At 38.7% G+C, this 15,669-nt stretch overlaps 1 protein-coding gene across 1 annotated transcript in view; it reads right to left on the bottom strand.

Moving 5' to 3' along the window:
* FBN1 (fibrillin 1) overlaps nucleotides 1-15,669 on the bottom strand; it is a 250,417-nt gene that overhangs the window by 66,914 nt on the left and 167,834 nt on the right. The window contains exons 25-32 of the mRNA XM_066344305.1: nucleotides 13,865-14,092; nucleotides 11,764-11,889; nucleotides 11,522-11,650; nucleotides 10,630-10,755; nucleotides 10,393-10,518; nucleotides 9,089-9,211; nucleotides 7,829-7,954; nucleotides 5,690-5,815 (exon numbers count right to left, since the gene is read on the bottom strand). Of these exons, the coding sequence (XP_066200402.1) occupies nucleotides 5,690-5,815; nucleotides 7,829-7,954; nucleotides 9,089-9,211; nucleotides 10,393-10,518; nucleotides 10,630-10,755; nucleotides 11,522-11,650; nucleotides 11,764-11,889; nucleotides 13,865-14,092 (1,110 nt within the window). The remainder of the gene's footprint in view (nucleotides 1-5,689; nucleotides 5,816-7,828; nucleotides 7,955-9,088; nucleotides 9,212-10,392; nucleotides 10,519-10,629; nucleotides 10,756-11,521; nucleotides 11,651-11,763; nucleotides 11,890-13,864; nucleotides 14,093-15,669) is intronic.

Genomic DNA, 15,669 nt, shown 5'->3' with positions numbered 1-15,669 from the left:
CCTAGTATTCTTCCCCGTAGGCCACAGCTGCCTACATCCGGCTGATTTCCTTAGTTACATCAGGACCTTATTCTAGGTCCAGAATTTATGGAGTTTTCAAAATCTTGGTGAGTTTCACAGACTGACAGAAACATTCACTAATCTTTTCTTTTAAGTATCATTTTCAGCGATTATCACAGTCTATCAATCTAGTAATTCTGTTATCTTTTTCTTTCCAGTTTTCTAATGACCAAAGTTACCCTTATTTTTATATGGATTTTTTTTACCTTCCATATTTAGTGTTGCAATTAATTACAATTTATTTTAAAAGGAGAGTCCCCCTCCTTTTCTTTTTTTTTCACTAATGTGTTAATATAAATTTCTAATTCAAGAAAATATTTTGCAATTTTACCACACTTTTTCAGGGTGAGAAGAATTTATCAAGAGGCCGTGTATCGCCTGACCTGTGGTGGCACAGTGGATAAAGCATCGACCTGGAACGCTGAGGTCGCCGGTTCAAAACCCTGGGCTTACCCGGTCAAGGCACATATGGGAGTTGATGCTTCCTGTTCCTCTCCCTTCTCTCTCTCTCTCTCTCTCTCTCTCTCTCTCTCTCCTCTCCTCTCTCAAATGAATAATTAAAATCTTAAAAAAAAAGAGGTCATGCATCACAGGCTTTAGGATACTAGGAAAAAGTACCTCAGGGGTAATTCAACCCCCGTTCTGTGAGTGTTTGTGTAAGTCATCATCTCAATGCCTTACACTCTCAGTATGTGACAAGTGAATTAAAAAGAGTTGGTCATAAAGCATGAAGGCATCTCTGAATAAAAAGTTTCTGCGTGTGTGTGTGTGTGTGCATGCATGTGCCCACTATTATCTATTAATTGGTTCCATGGCAGACTTGAGCCTACGACTGCACTTCATCATAAAAACAAACAGAAGGGGAAACTGAGCCATAAGGAAAACAAGCAAACAAAAATGCTGCATTCACACACTCTGGTCCTCAATAATGTGAAGGAAACATAGCACACGCTTGCCAAGAACATCTCTTTCTGTACAAATGTTCTCTTTCCCCCACAAGTTTGTTTCAGACAGAAAATTCCTTTTTAAGATTAAGAATAAGCACAAGCCAAGAAAAGCAAAGAAATTCAAATTTAGGGCTGACATTGCAACTTCCGGAACCCGACCAAAGCTCTTTCACACACTTACCGGTCCTATTTGCAGGGCTCCCTTGAAGGGCAAGGGTGGGGTCTGAGCAGACCCCAGGCATGGGCTCTGGGTGTATTGCACTGACATGCGAGTAAGGGCTGTGCTCTGAGCTGCTCCGGCCTTCTCTGACGGTCATACAGGCAGAGGCTGTGTCACCCCCACAAACACCCACATCCCATCACTGAGATAGCAGTGACGTGGACCTAACCCAGCAGAGCTGGCACCCTATGGACCTCCTGGATCAGGCCTTGGAAAAGAGGACATTCGAGTGAATGGAGAGGCTGAACGTGAAGGCTATTTGGATTTCTTCATTTGGATCCAAATTTGGGCCAAGACTATTTAACTGAACACCCATGCGTTTTCACAGGCTGACGGCCAGCGCAGGACAATTCACAGTGATAAGAAGCTGGCAGGAAATGGGTACAAATTCTCACTGGGTGCTCGTGGTTTTGAAGTATATAATTCTCTCCTGTGGACTGAGACCATTTTCACCATTTCTCAGGTGAAAAGAATCACACAGCTTGAGAAATAAAATTACTAAGAAATCTTATTATTTTACTGAAAACAGCTCTGATTTTAATGGTACACCTTACCAACTGATTGAGTGAGTACCTGAGGGGGTGGGAGGGTCATACACATTAGCTTGTGAAAGCCAGGACCCACCGAGGATGTCACCCAACTGCAACCTAGTTTTTCTTCTTCCAGCTGGTTTTCTAATTACAATTAGGCAAAATGAGCAGAGGAAACCTTGCACATGGGCCACAGAACAATTGTCATCCAGCTTGGAGCTTAAGCCAAGGACAGAGAGCTGTGTTCTAGATGTCAAACAAATGTACTTTCTCCCTCCATTAAATCGAACATTCCCCGCAATCCATGATTTGGACAGAGTTTAAGGAGAAAAAAGAAACCCTTAACATCTGTGTAGGTTGGGAATGTAAGTCAGTGGGTGGATCTGAACACTGCTAAAGTGATTGGGGGGAAAAACATGTTTATTTGTTAAAATGGAAACAATCAGTAATGACAAGGGAGCTGAAATGTTTAGACAAAGCTGTACTGGGACCAAGAGGACATTTTTTTAGTTTTCATGAAACAAAGTTCCTCCCTATTAAATAGCATACCTATTTTTATAATTCCTTTACAGGCCATATATATATATGTACACACACACACACGTTATATGTTATACATGTATAACATATATATGTATATATACACATGTATAACATATAAATGTATATATATGTATGTATATATATATCATATTAGACATATGATACATGTATAGAAACAAATGTAGGATATTTATTTTGTCTGTCACCAACACAGAGTTTCAGGTCTGTTCTTCACTGTTATTTGTTGTGTAGGCTTCCTTATCCCATTAGGCAAGATACATATCTGTATTTATATTAGTTGCCTGGGACATTACAAACATTTGCCTTTAACATGGCTGTCACCAAGGTAACCTGCTGGCATTTTAAGCTGTGAGTGACACTAATTTTAAACTAAAAGCAGGCTAAAAGAGCCTTGTTTTTAAGTACACCAGACGTGCTGCCAGCTCCTGTTTATGTAAGCCATTTTCAATCAAATGTGATACCCTTGGATGTTAATAACAGTATTTACAGAGGACCTCTTTTTCCTTCCTCCCGAATGCACCCCCTCCTTCCATACATCACTTCAGGGTGCTTCCCCATGGGGAACACTTGCGTCCCCACAGACCATTCGGTGATTTCTTCAATGAACCAGTGGAAGAACAAGGAACAGAACCCAGAGTTCCACCGCTTTACAGGAGGCTATCCCATGCGCCTTGCTACTAGGATATCAAAGGGGCCGTGTCATTGAGGTCTTCTCCCTACAGTGCTGTCTGGGTTTTACAAAATTAAAAATCATTGTCGGCTTTCATTTAAAAGTGGGGGGATGTTGGTTCTTGGGGAAAAAAGAGAGTATTTCTTGGACATCAAAGCTGTGTTTCTGTTCACATAATTTCCTGAAAGATTGCTGTTCCTAAAGTAAAACTGGTATCATCTCATTTAACGTGAGGTGTACAGCTCTCCTCAGCAGTCTTAGTATCGGTGCAGCCCAGCCTTCTAAAACAAACCTTTTAACAGGCAGAGTAAGGTTTTCTTTCTTTAAACTGATTTCAAGCATGTGTCAGTTAAGAGTAATATAAAAATTTTGCTAGACTAGAGGTGATGTCTTCAATTAAATGGCTTCTAGACACTGTGTCTGTATCTCATTTTAATATAACAAGAGTAGCTACTATTTTTTAACCAGCTACTGAATATCAAGCACTGTGCCAAGGGCATCCTATACATCATATCTCACGTACCTAAACTAAAATTAATGTCACATGAAAATTTAAGCTTTCTTCATGGTAAAAGGCTTAAAATAATTGGCTACTGCACAGGCCCTCTTTTAGTTGTAATTTGAAAATAAAATTCTAGAGATCTCTTTTTCTTATAACTGAAGACTATCCCATTAGATTAACTTCTTTTTTAAACAGCCTATCACCTGGGCAAATTTCAGTGAGTTTGACTGAGTCAAAAACATTGGTATTGGCTTCTATTAAGTAATTTTTATTTTTCCAGATGACCGCCCCTTATACCCCAAGATCTATATTTATACTGGAAGCTAAAACAAAGCTTGAATCATTGATATAGCAAGCTAAGCATCATATGTACCCCAGAGACCACATGAGGGGTTGAGATTTTAAACACTGTGCCATTAGAATGAAGCCCTAGTTATGCTTCATCTGAAGAGTGATATAGTGAGAATGAAAGTGTTCCAGCTCCATGCTTATTTTTATAATCTGACTAGAATCTGTCATTTTTAAACCAATAGTAATATTATTGGTGTTATTCTGTATATCTATCACTTTAAAACTTAGTATTATTGGACTGTTTAAAATAATATATTTGGGGGTTTTCTTGAAAAAATGTTGATATAATTTAGAAAAGGATCTGTACACTGACCACATTGCCAATCTGAAAAAATTTTAATGTTCATTTTAATGTTCAAGTTCCTGTTAAGTCACAGGAACTTGCCAAATGGTTTTTGAAGTTAAAATCTGTTATTTGTAAAGAAATTATGCAGTTACCCAATTCAAGCTCACTATGGTCTCTATTATGTGTTAAATTATGTTATATGCCATAATCTGTTATATTACTATAATTACAGTGAAACTCTCTTTATTATTTCACATACTTCATATCACTGCCTCAAGTTTGAAAATACCAACTAAACATTTCAAAACAATATTACTCACAGAAAGTAAATCATTTTATTTGCTATTTAATAGAATAATCTAGAAATACTATGAAAAGATTTTCTTATTGCTATCATTATGCTAACGGTATTAGACAACATTACAAGTGGCTTACTTATCCCTACATAAGATTTGTTAAGTCTCAGGAATAAAGACTTATTTGGACTAATGCAAGGTAATACATCAAAAGCACACTAGTTTAGGGAACTAGAAGACTGATGAGAATAGATGGAATACCATATTTTCCCATGTATAAGACACACCTTTTTCGAAAAATTTAGGGTCTAAAAAGCGGGTGCATCTTATACATTGGTTATAAATTTTTCTTACTTACATTTCCCATTTTTTCATGCGGATGAGGAATTGTATTAATTTTATGATGAATAAAACTTGAGTTCAATAACTTTATGTAATATATTTTTTTTTCAAATTTCGGGCCCCAAAATTAAGGTGCATCTTATACATGGGAGTGTCTTATACATGGGGAAATACGGTATATAAACTGTGAAATGTACTTCTTTAAAAAGTTATAAGACCTTAAATAAAATGTTGGCAATGGAGGTTATTGGGAAAGGCTTGCTTTAATACAATCATGAGCCCCTTAATGGTGGGATCTATTCTGAGAAATGCACAGGTAAGCAACTCTGTCATTGTGCAAACACTGGAGTGCATTTACACAAACCTAGATGGTACAGCCTACTGGGGCAATTTTATGTGCTGTCCTTTCACATGACAGTGCAGTAGGATTGTTCACATCAGCATCACCGCAAAAACATTGAGCGATGATGTTATCCCAACGAAAACATTACTAGGTGATAAGAATTTTTCAGCTCCATTCTAACCTTATGAAACCAGTGTCGTATATGTACTCTGCTGACCCAAACATCATTATGTGGCGCATGACTGTAACGGGATATGAATGTTTGGTAATTAGCATGTTAACTACGTTGATTTAAAATATGATTTTTTAACTTCATAGAAATGTGATACTTGTAGTGTTAGTTATAGTGGTAATTTATACAATATGCCTTGTTTCACAAGTAAAGAAAAAAAGCTCAGCTTAAATCCAATCTAAAGTATGACAAATTTCAATGAAGTTGAGTTAATGAAAAAATGTTATACAAAAAGTTTTATAATGTTAACAGTTCTAAAATGTTAACAGTTCTAAAACTTGTATTAATCTATAACTATGGTAGCAGTCTCTTAACTACTTAATGTTTTATTGTCTCATTTACATACCTGTGCAGCCAGTTTTTCCTTTTTTCCCTGAATATCCCATATCACAGTGGCAGATAAATGAGCCTTTAGTATTTTCACAGGTTCCACTTAGACAGATATTTGGATTCAGGTCACATTCATTAACATCTGTAAAGCATAGATATCATTAGTACATATAACCAGTTATTTGATATCAGTGAATACTTTTCCCCTGAGATAACACAACTGTAATAAATAAATCAGAAAGGGTGAAATATTTTCACTCAAAAAAAGATACCTCATATTTGTGGAGCTCAATTCACTTTCTGCATTGCAAGCTAACCATGCATATTGGCATTTTATCTGGGCCATAAGCAGAAGGACAAGTAATCAAATAAACTGACTGAATCTGGGCTAAATACAGTGCTTGTTTATGTGACAGTCTAGAAAACTTTTCAAAACAGCATATTCTGTTACAAGATGAAAATTTTAATTCAGTTTGCATGATGTCAACAATTTAGTTTCCAGGTTTTAAAAGAAAGGATACATAAACTAATAGTCTTAGTGCAGGTAGTTACAAACTTCACTTCTTTCCCAAAATAAAAATTATTTATTGTTTTTATGACACTCATTTTAATTTCTGGGACTTTAGAAATATTCGTTAAGGTTCTTCCAAAGGAATAAATGTCATACAATTTAAATACTTTCAATTATAAATTCTTGCTTCCAGCCAAGATAAAGTGATAGGCACAGAATTTGCTTCCCCACTTGAAGCAACAACAAAAGGACAACATAGGCAACAAAAGACAGCAATTCTGAGAGAAAGAAAATAAACTAGATGAGTTACACGAAGCCCCAGATGACTATGTAGGAAGCTATATGTTAGGAAAGGGATGACAGATGGAACCAGGAAGTGTTCCTGAGTTGAAGGGAAGAAGCCGGAAATCCTGAAAGGCCCAGGTTACTAGAGGTCACAGGGCAGAGCAAAGGACAGATGGGAGTTGCACAGAGAGAAAGCTTCAGAAATCTGCAAAGTCCCAGTCAAGAATTCAGATGTGAGTAATGATTGGTGGATTCATATAAGGAAACTACTGGAAGCTGGGGAAGTACCATCCACAAAAATTAGAGGGAACAAGCCTCTGAATTCACGGAATGCCTGAAATTGTGCCTTTTCTATCAGTCTGTCTAGAAAACCCTGTAATTCACAGGCATTTGGGTAGAGTGTCTAGAAGGGTCTTGCCTCAGTAATGGTGCAAAATTAGCCCAAGACTAACTAACTTCTGCTTATAAATGTAAAAGCAAGACTTTGAAAGGATCAATCTGTTTCCAAATAACTTAACTGGTTTATAGAATAAAGCTCAAGAGTATTTCTAGGAATCCAAAAATATCTAGCACCTAGTAAGTCATAATTTATAATGTCTGGCATTCAATCAAAAATTACCAGGCACTCCATGAAGCAGGAAAAAATGACTCACAATGAAGAGTAAAGTCAATTTACTGAAATGAATCAGAACTGACACAAATGACAGAATCAGTACATCAGGATATTAGAACAGTTATTATAAGTGTATTCCATATATTCACAAAGCTAGAGGAATGATTGAATATATTAAACAGAAACAGAAGTATGAAAAAAGACCTAAGTCAGTCAAACTTGTAGAGATAAAAATTATAATGTCTGAAATTAAAATACATATTTAAATAAATAAATATATGGAATGGGATTAAAAGCAGATAAGGTATTGCATAAGTAAATTTTAACAAATTTGAATTCATAGGAACAGAAACTAAATCAAACAATCAATTATAGAGTTTATTGCATTTTATTAGAAATAAATTTTGTTTGCCTTTAGTTGAACATTTGAAAAGTCTAAACTCTAGTGACAGCAAAAGGAGGGCTAAGGAGACAGAAATAATGCAAAGACAAAAATAATTCTATCTGGACTTGACCAATGATAGTAATGCATAGAGACAAAAATAACTGTCTGGACTTGACCAGTGGTAACTCACTCCGCATATCTGACAAGAGCATCATATCACAGTCACAACAAAGTTGCTCTTTGAAATGCTAGTTTTAGAACGTTAGTACTATACTCCAAAATATCCAGACTGATCTTTCTATAATTTACCAGTCGTTGTGAATAACCAGAGAAAATGAAAAATTCTGTTTTCTTTGCTTACCTACACAAGTCTTCATGTCTTCAGATGCCATGAATCCATCATAACACAAGCACCTGTACTCTCCAGGAATGTTGGTACACTGACCACCATCACAGATATTGGGGTTATCTTCACACTCATCAATATCTGCAGAGAATAAAACCAACAATGGCATGTTGTTGATACCGGTTCTCTTAATTCAGTGACAAAAGTTAACTGACCGCAAGTCGAATGAACTCAGCCTATTTGCATAAGATAAATAGTTCTCAAATTCAAATAAAGCTTTACATCGAATACCCCATCAGGATATTCCAGGTGAAAAAAGGAGAGAACCATTTTCAAGATTCACACAAACTGTTCTAGGGCAAGGCCCACATCCACTTAAAAGTCCATTCATTTAATTAGTAATTCTATCTCTAATGTGAATTTATTATTCAAAAATTATTATAAATCTTATTTTTCTCACCAAATTTAAATGCATAAAGTCAGTTTTGTTGATATTCTGAAGTGAAAACTGGTTAATAAGCATATCTACTTAGGTGCATTTTTTAGTAAAAATATTTTCAACATTTAATTTTTACAGCCAAATTTATATCTCAGTCTTTTAAGGTAGATTTTTCTAGGTCAGATAAGATACAATCAGCTTCTAAACCTAAGTTCTCTTCTTAACTCGAGCCAAAATCAATACCTCTATCACCACCCTGATTTTTCATCTCTAGCTGCCTTCACAGCTCTTCTAGCCCAAGGTGATACAATGGGAATTATAAATTAGACCAGCATCTCCCAAATTTCAGTACATATCCAAACCACTTGGAGGGTTATGGAAACAGTTTACTGTGGTCTACCCCTAGGAGTTTCTGATTCAGAGGTTCTGGGGCAGGGCCCAAGATTTTCCATTTCTAACACATTCTCAGATGAGGCTGATGCTGCTGGTCCAGGCGACGCCCCTTGAAGAGCACTGACATAAGCCAAGAGATGAGATTCTTCACAGTTCTGATCAATGGGGAAACTACTGCATTTTATTCAATATATACCACTTACTGAGCACGTGCCAGGTACTATACTGAGTGCTGTACATACTCTTCCACACAGGCAACCTGAACTCTATTTTATAGATGAGAAATCTGAAGCTAAGGTCCTTTATCAAAGGCACACAGATAAAATATGTGACAATACAAAGATTTGGACTCCAGACTACCTACCTCCAAAGCTCAGACCCTGAACCACTCTACATCACTACCTATTATTGAGAGATTTCACAGGAGGCTCACACCTACTTACCGGTACACGATCTCTGGTCAGGCATTAGTGCAAATCCTGGCTGACAACTACATTCATAGCTACCTTCAGAGTTTGTACAGAACGTCTCACAACCACCATTCATTATGCTGCATTCGTCAATGTCTGAAAAAAAATAAAAATAATATTACCCTTCTTTGTGTTTATGATCATGGCACGTGTTTATATTTTCCAGGCGTGAGTCAAGTGAAGCAAAAGTTAAAAAAAGAAAAAGAACATCCTAGGGCAACTGTAAGTAACTATATTGTTTGATTTCTCCAAAATATATGAAGTATACACCTACCATGTGCTAGAGATGTGAATCTACTGGTGAATGAGATAGCTACAAGAGCTACCTTCATAATTATGCTAAACTGCAGTTGGACAGTTAGACGAACAACCAATTACATAATAGGTAGGAGAAATGCTAGGTGCTATGAGAACGTATATGTCAATGGCCACATGGGTAAAACTCTCTGGGTCACAGATCCAGTTATAAACCTGACATTCAGTTTCACTGGCTAAAGTTCTAAATCTTTTTAAGAACCTGAGTTAGAGTTCTGAGTTGTCCTGGGCCATGTTTCAGAAGAATTTGGGCTGATTTATGACTTTGGGTAGAAACCATGTGAGACTTGGCAGTTCCACATGATGTACACCCCAAACCAGGCAAAAACTGGCAGTGTTTACAAAGTTTCACTTTGACTTTGGGCACAATAAAGCCACAGGGTTTTCTGTGCCACTCTTTCCAGCACGACTTAACCTTGCAGAGGACCAGCCACAAAGCAAAAGGCTTGTCCTCAAAACCCCACCTTTAAGGATTGCCAGACCTGGCTTCTATTTCAATGCAAGATATCCCAGCCTTCTTTCCAATAATTACTCTTTTAAACCTTTTAGCTAATATAAACCACCTAAGGGTAGAGATGGCACCCTGTGCTTTTTGTCTTTTTCACAGCATGCATCATGCTTCATTTAGTTCAGGTGGTTAGCAATCACTTGCTAATTTGCCTGGTGAGGCATGGGCATAAACGAAGCATGCCCTACCATTCACCACTAAAGCTCCATGGGTCAAATTATACTTGTTAGAACTAAAACATTTCACACCTCTCACTGAACTGTTCTTTAAACACACAAGGGAGATGAGATCTGGAGATCGTGAGCCACTATGAAAAGACTTTTACTTACAGGGAAATAAGAAAGATTAAGTAAAAGTAACTAGTGATGAAAACAGAACTCAGAAAACACAATTTGAGTGCTTTAGAAAGAGACTAATAAAATATAAAGCAACATACTGTGTAGATAGAACTTACCAACACAAAACAGCCTGTCGGGCGTTGAATGATAGCCAGGGTTGCAGGCACACTGGTATTTCCCTATGAGGTTCACACATCGGCCATTGGGACAGAGGTTCGCACTCAGTTCACACTCATTGATGTCTGTATAGAAAATAAGAATAGCAAACATCCAGCCATCAGCTTCTGACCCTGGCAGAGCTGTGGGTCTGATGACTGACCACAAGTAAGTGATGGGAAACTCTTGTTCCTTACCTATACATGCTGAGATGTTGGGGGACAGCTGATGGCCAGGAGGACATTCACAGCGGTAACTTCCCTCAGTGTTTAGGCAAACACCTCCTCGGCACAGGAGGGGATCTCTCTGACATTCATCGATATCTGCAAAATGGAAATGACCCAACTTCAAGATACTGGTGTCCTGCCCAGGTCCCCATGACAAGGCCAGTGCATTCATCACCCCGTGTCTGGGATTCCTGGCTGCTAATGCCTCACGGGCTCCCTTCTTAAAGAACCGCTGTCCATTTCAATCAGAAACACCTGGGAGGTGAGGGATTATATTTCCCTCCCATGCTGGGGCCCACCGATAGCAGATAACTGATTAAACTGAAGTGAAAATAAAAAATCTTGACCTCCTTGTCTCAAGGTGGGACAGTTCTCTGCTACCAGTCACCCTCCGAGGCACCTGTGGAATCTGGTTAGGCTAAAATGCAGCTGAACTCTGCTCCTCTTTTTCTCCTTCCCCAACCTGCCTCCCTTCACTTCTTTACAGGTTCCTCCGGAGAGCACAGTCTGCAAAATAATCTCCATCTCAGGCTTGCTTCTAGCGCACCTGATCTAACGCAACCATTTTAACTAATCTCCTTTTCTAGAAATGTCAGACTAACACCCTATAATGTGACCCTGAATGTAGCTTATGTTTGAATTGTTCTCTCTTCCTGGGGGTGTCTATTCTAATTTTTACCCTCACTTCTCAGAGATCCATTACTGGTGTCGGAGGCCACCCTCATTTCTTCCACATGTCAATCTCATTGGTCAGGGCGTCAGCACACGGGGGAGCAGGAAGGAGCGAGGGCAGAGCCTATGACTCCTCGAGGCTTCTTGGAATGCTTTATTCCCTGTGCTGATCACAGGGGCACACACTTACCCATGCAGTTCTTCATCATCATGAATCCACTTTCATAGCCTTCGTCACACTTGCATTCAAAGTCCCCTGGGGTGTTCACACACTGGCCACGGCCACAGAGGTCAGGAGATATGCGACACTCATCAATGTCTGCACAAAAGCAGCAAGCGGCAGCAAGTGAGTATCAGGATAGGCTTAATTCTCGTGAAATAAAGATGAAGAGTTTTAAAGGGTGCCCCTCCACAGAAAGCCCCGTCACCAACCTGTGCAGTTCCTTTCTTCAGAGTCAAGAGCAAAGCCACTGTCACACCTGCATTTGAAGCTGCCGATGGTGTTTCTGCACTTGCCGTGGGTGCAGAGGCTGGGAATCATCTTGCATTCATTGATATCTTAAAGGAAAATAAAACGTGCGAAGAGTTTGTGAGCAACTAGTCAAGTCTCAGCATCTCTAGCATTAAACCCAGAGGGTAGAGGGCCTTGATACACGGTCTCAGCAATATTCATTTTAAAGAATACATGGCGATCTATGAGAACTATGACCATGTAAACATTTCTAGTCGTTTAAACTTCTATTTAAGAAAGCATCATCAGAGAAGTAAAGAGTACGTTTATTTGGACTTCTAGAATCCAGCCACATGGCCTCATACATACAGAACATTTATTTAACTGTGTGCTGAATGAATGGTCTAAACTGCTAGTATCTATACTTAAAGCACACAGAAGAATATTAGAATATATTCCCCCATAGCAACCACCTGAACATGGAGAGCAGCGATTTCAAACTTTTTCATCTCGTGGCACACATAAACTAATTACTAAAATTCTGTGGCACACCAAAAATAGATATATTTTTGCCCATCTGAAAAGAATATAGGTATAATTTTGATTCATTCACACTGGATGGCTACTGCTGTGTTGGCTGTTGTCATTTTTTATTTGACAACTTAAAGGAAAAGAGGTCAGTGCTCCTGACTAAATAGTCAGGTATTGTATGTTTTAAAAATTCTTGCAGCAGACTGGTTGAAAATTGCTGGTGTAGAGAAATGAAATATTCATTTATTTCTTTTTCTGGATATACCTAAAATATAAAAATTTCAAAGAAGATGGCATTTAAATTATTTAACATAATTTCAAATAATTTAAATTATTTGAAAATAATGTACATTATTTAAAATATTTTATCAATATTATATAGCCTTAAAGTTTCATTACTATAATTAAAAGAGTTTCTTGTATTCTAGGAGGTGATTGCTATAATGCATAGCCTGGGCTTCCCCTTTTAGGCGCCTTTCCAAAGTAACACCTAAGGCTCAAGAAATACAAGTTCATTTCTAGTAGCATCATGAGAGATAGAATTGGCAGATGAATCTCAAAAACACCAAGTCCTTCTGTGGCAACAGATTTCCACAGCCTTTGAAAACAAATCACTCAAGTTCCTTTGAATTTACTTAAGAGACATTCAAGAGGGCCATCTAAAAACTGTCTCTGTACACATAACAATTTTAAATCCCAGAACCTCTTGGACCAAATGCTCAGTAGAAAAAAAAAAATCTACACATTTTTCTATAAGGACAGTTAAATGATATTTATGTATTCACTTCCCATTCGATTTCGTTATGAAGTATAATAACTACCAGACACAATGGGCAACCAACACAAAACTCTATACTGGGAACATAAGCTGAGCCTCTCTGAATAATCAGAATTCTGAGTAACCAATTATGATTTTTCCATATGCTGAAGTAAACAAGTTCTGTTTCACTGTGCATAAAAACTTAAATCAATTTTGGAATTAGATTAAATCTGCAACTTCATATTTTTTTCATGGATTTTAGATTACAGCATCATCATAAACTGAAATAAACCCTGAACTATCGTGTCACTGTGGTATATCTGCCACAGGAGCGCATTTCTCTGTGTGTGTGGACCCGGCCACTGGGTCCGGCCTGCCGTTCACCCTCCACTGTTTGTACTCAGGTGGACTGCAGTGACACAGATGCTCAAATCAGCCCATCAAAAGTCATTATCATATGGCTTTCGCAGATGACATAAAAATTTCCCATTTCCTTCCATTTCTGTTTGGCTGAGGGTAGTATTAAAATCTATTTGAACACCTACTAATGGCTAGACAGGAGAGGCAAGCAATGTCAGGAAATCCTGAGATGTAGGAAAAAGAGGCGCCATCACAGAGTGAATGTCCGGTGGCAGATAATTCAGAAAACTAAGAATGCCTGCTGAGATGGACTGAGGGATGAGCACACCGCTGCCCTTTGTTGTAACTGTCTTTAATAGGACTCTGGGCTCATGAAATCGCACCCTGTTGGTCTAAACAGAAGAGCCCATTGGCCACTAAAACCACTGTACCTTTGAAGAAAGGCTTTCCATTTGTAATTTCTTTGGTGGCGAAGCCGGGTCCCCTGGGGCAGAGCTCTTCGTACTCGGGCGTGTTTCTCACAGGACACTCCTCGCACTCCTCGGTGCCCCAGGCCGCCCCCACCGAGCAGCAGCAGGCGTCCATGCGGTGGCGGCCAGCGACAGGCAGGGCGCACTCCTCATCGTCGTACCTCAGGAAGCAGGTTTCCAGGCGGATATCTGCCGGAGGACAGGGGCAGACTGAGCAGAGCTGCTCTGCTTTCTCCGCCCCAAACTCTGCCCCAGCGCTCAGCAAAGCACAATACATTCCATAATTTGCTAAGTATTTATTGACTAGAATTATTTTTTTCCTCAAAAGAAACCCAGGCTTTGAAATGGGTGTTCCTGCCTAAAAAAAAAAAAAACTCTTCTATTTGGTAGCTCATCTTTAGTTGCACCTACTATTTGTGGAAACCTTCCTTTCGACTTTAGGCATTGTCTGGTGGTTCTACATAAGGAGCACTATTCTGAGAAATCCTGTGAGGCTTTGGGAAGATATTGTCATGGACATGCCTGTTACCAACACATGGCCCATGATGTTTAATATCTCATCTCTAGCTAAAGGCAAAATACATTCTTTATTCCTAGGGATCCTCTGAGCTAGCTCCAGCCCTTTTTCTTTAGATCCACTTCATTTTGGAGAGGTGGAATGGCGAACTCCAAAATGAGGAACACCCTATTTAAAATTAAAGAGGGAAAACAGCCAAGAAAAGCCATCCACTCCCCTCCTAAGCACTTCTTTCACTTCCACGTGTACTTATGTGCACACTCTTCTGGATACATGTGGGTGTGTGGAGCTCCAGCCCCAAATTCATGGGATTATGAGGAAGAGCACAAAGAGTAGCAGACCAGAGGTCAGAAGACTAGAATTTGGTCTTAATCTGTGACTAAGAAATCTGCTTGTCTTTAACAATTTTTAACCCTAAGCCTGCATTTCTACATCTATAATATGATCCACCTATCTCTCAGAGGGGTACTGTGAAGCTCAAATGAGATTATGCATTTGAAAATTATAATGTGTAATTAAAACAAAAGGGATAATATTCTCTCCCTTTCTCCTTTACAAGGTGGTTCCTAGCCATTCACCTATGTGCCCAGGCTTCCTTTAATGTTAGAACACTTCTGGGCAACTTTACATGCAGGTTGCCTTTCTTAAGATGGATACTTTTTAAATATTTTCTAAATTAAACATTAAAGTATCTTTCAACTAAAGAACAAGGAAGAAGCTTCTCATTAAATGCCAATTCCTCCTAAACAAAGAAGCTAAGACTGAAAATGGAACTAACTAAAATCCAGAGTCACACAAAGACTCTAGCCTTTGATTTCCAACTTTTCCATATTGCTTACATTATAAACCATAAAAGTTTTATATGTAAAGGTTTGTTTGTTTTAATTTGTAAATGTTCCAAGTCCCTTAGCTGCATACCACTCTTTTAACCACTTACAGTGGTCCTGCACTAAGACTAATAAGGTTTTAGATACACAGCGGGGCTGAACACCATTTCCACAGTCATGGACCCAGAAACCAGTGATCCCAGACACATTTTCCTAGCAGTCAGCAGCCATAGTAGTGACATCAGAATAAGTCTGCTCAACACCACAGAATGATGATGGAGTCTCGAACCTAACATCACTACAAGTCTACAGGGCAGCTTTCTAAGAACTCTGGGTTCTGTGTCCAGTCTCTTCCACATCACTGCCTCTGGGCTCTAGCACCTGGCATGGAGATTCCCACTGTGACTGAAAGTGACAACAGC

Source organism: Saccopteryx leptura, chromosome 6 (assembly GCF_036850995.1).
Source record: "Saccopteryx leptura isolate mSacLep1 chromosome 6, mSacLep1_pri_phased_curated, whole genome shotgun sequence".
Lineage (NCBI taxonomy): Eukaryota > Metazoa > Chordata > Mammalia > Chiroptera > Emballonuridae > Saccopteryx > Saccopteryx leptura.
Note: the sequence above shows the minus strand (reverse complement) of the source record. Positions and strands in the feature narration are given on the sequence as shown.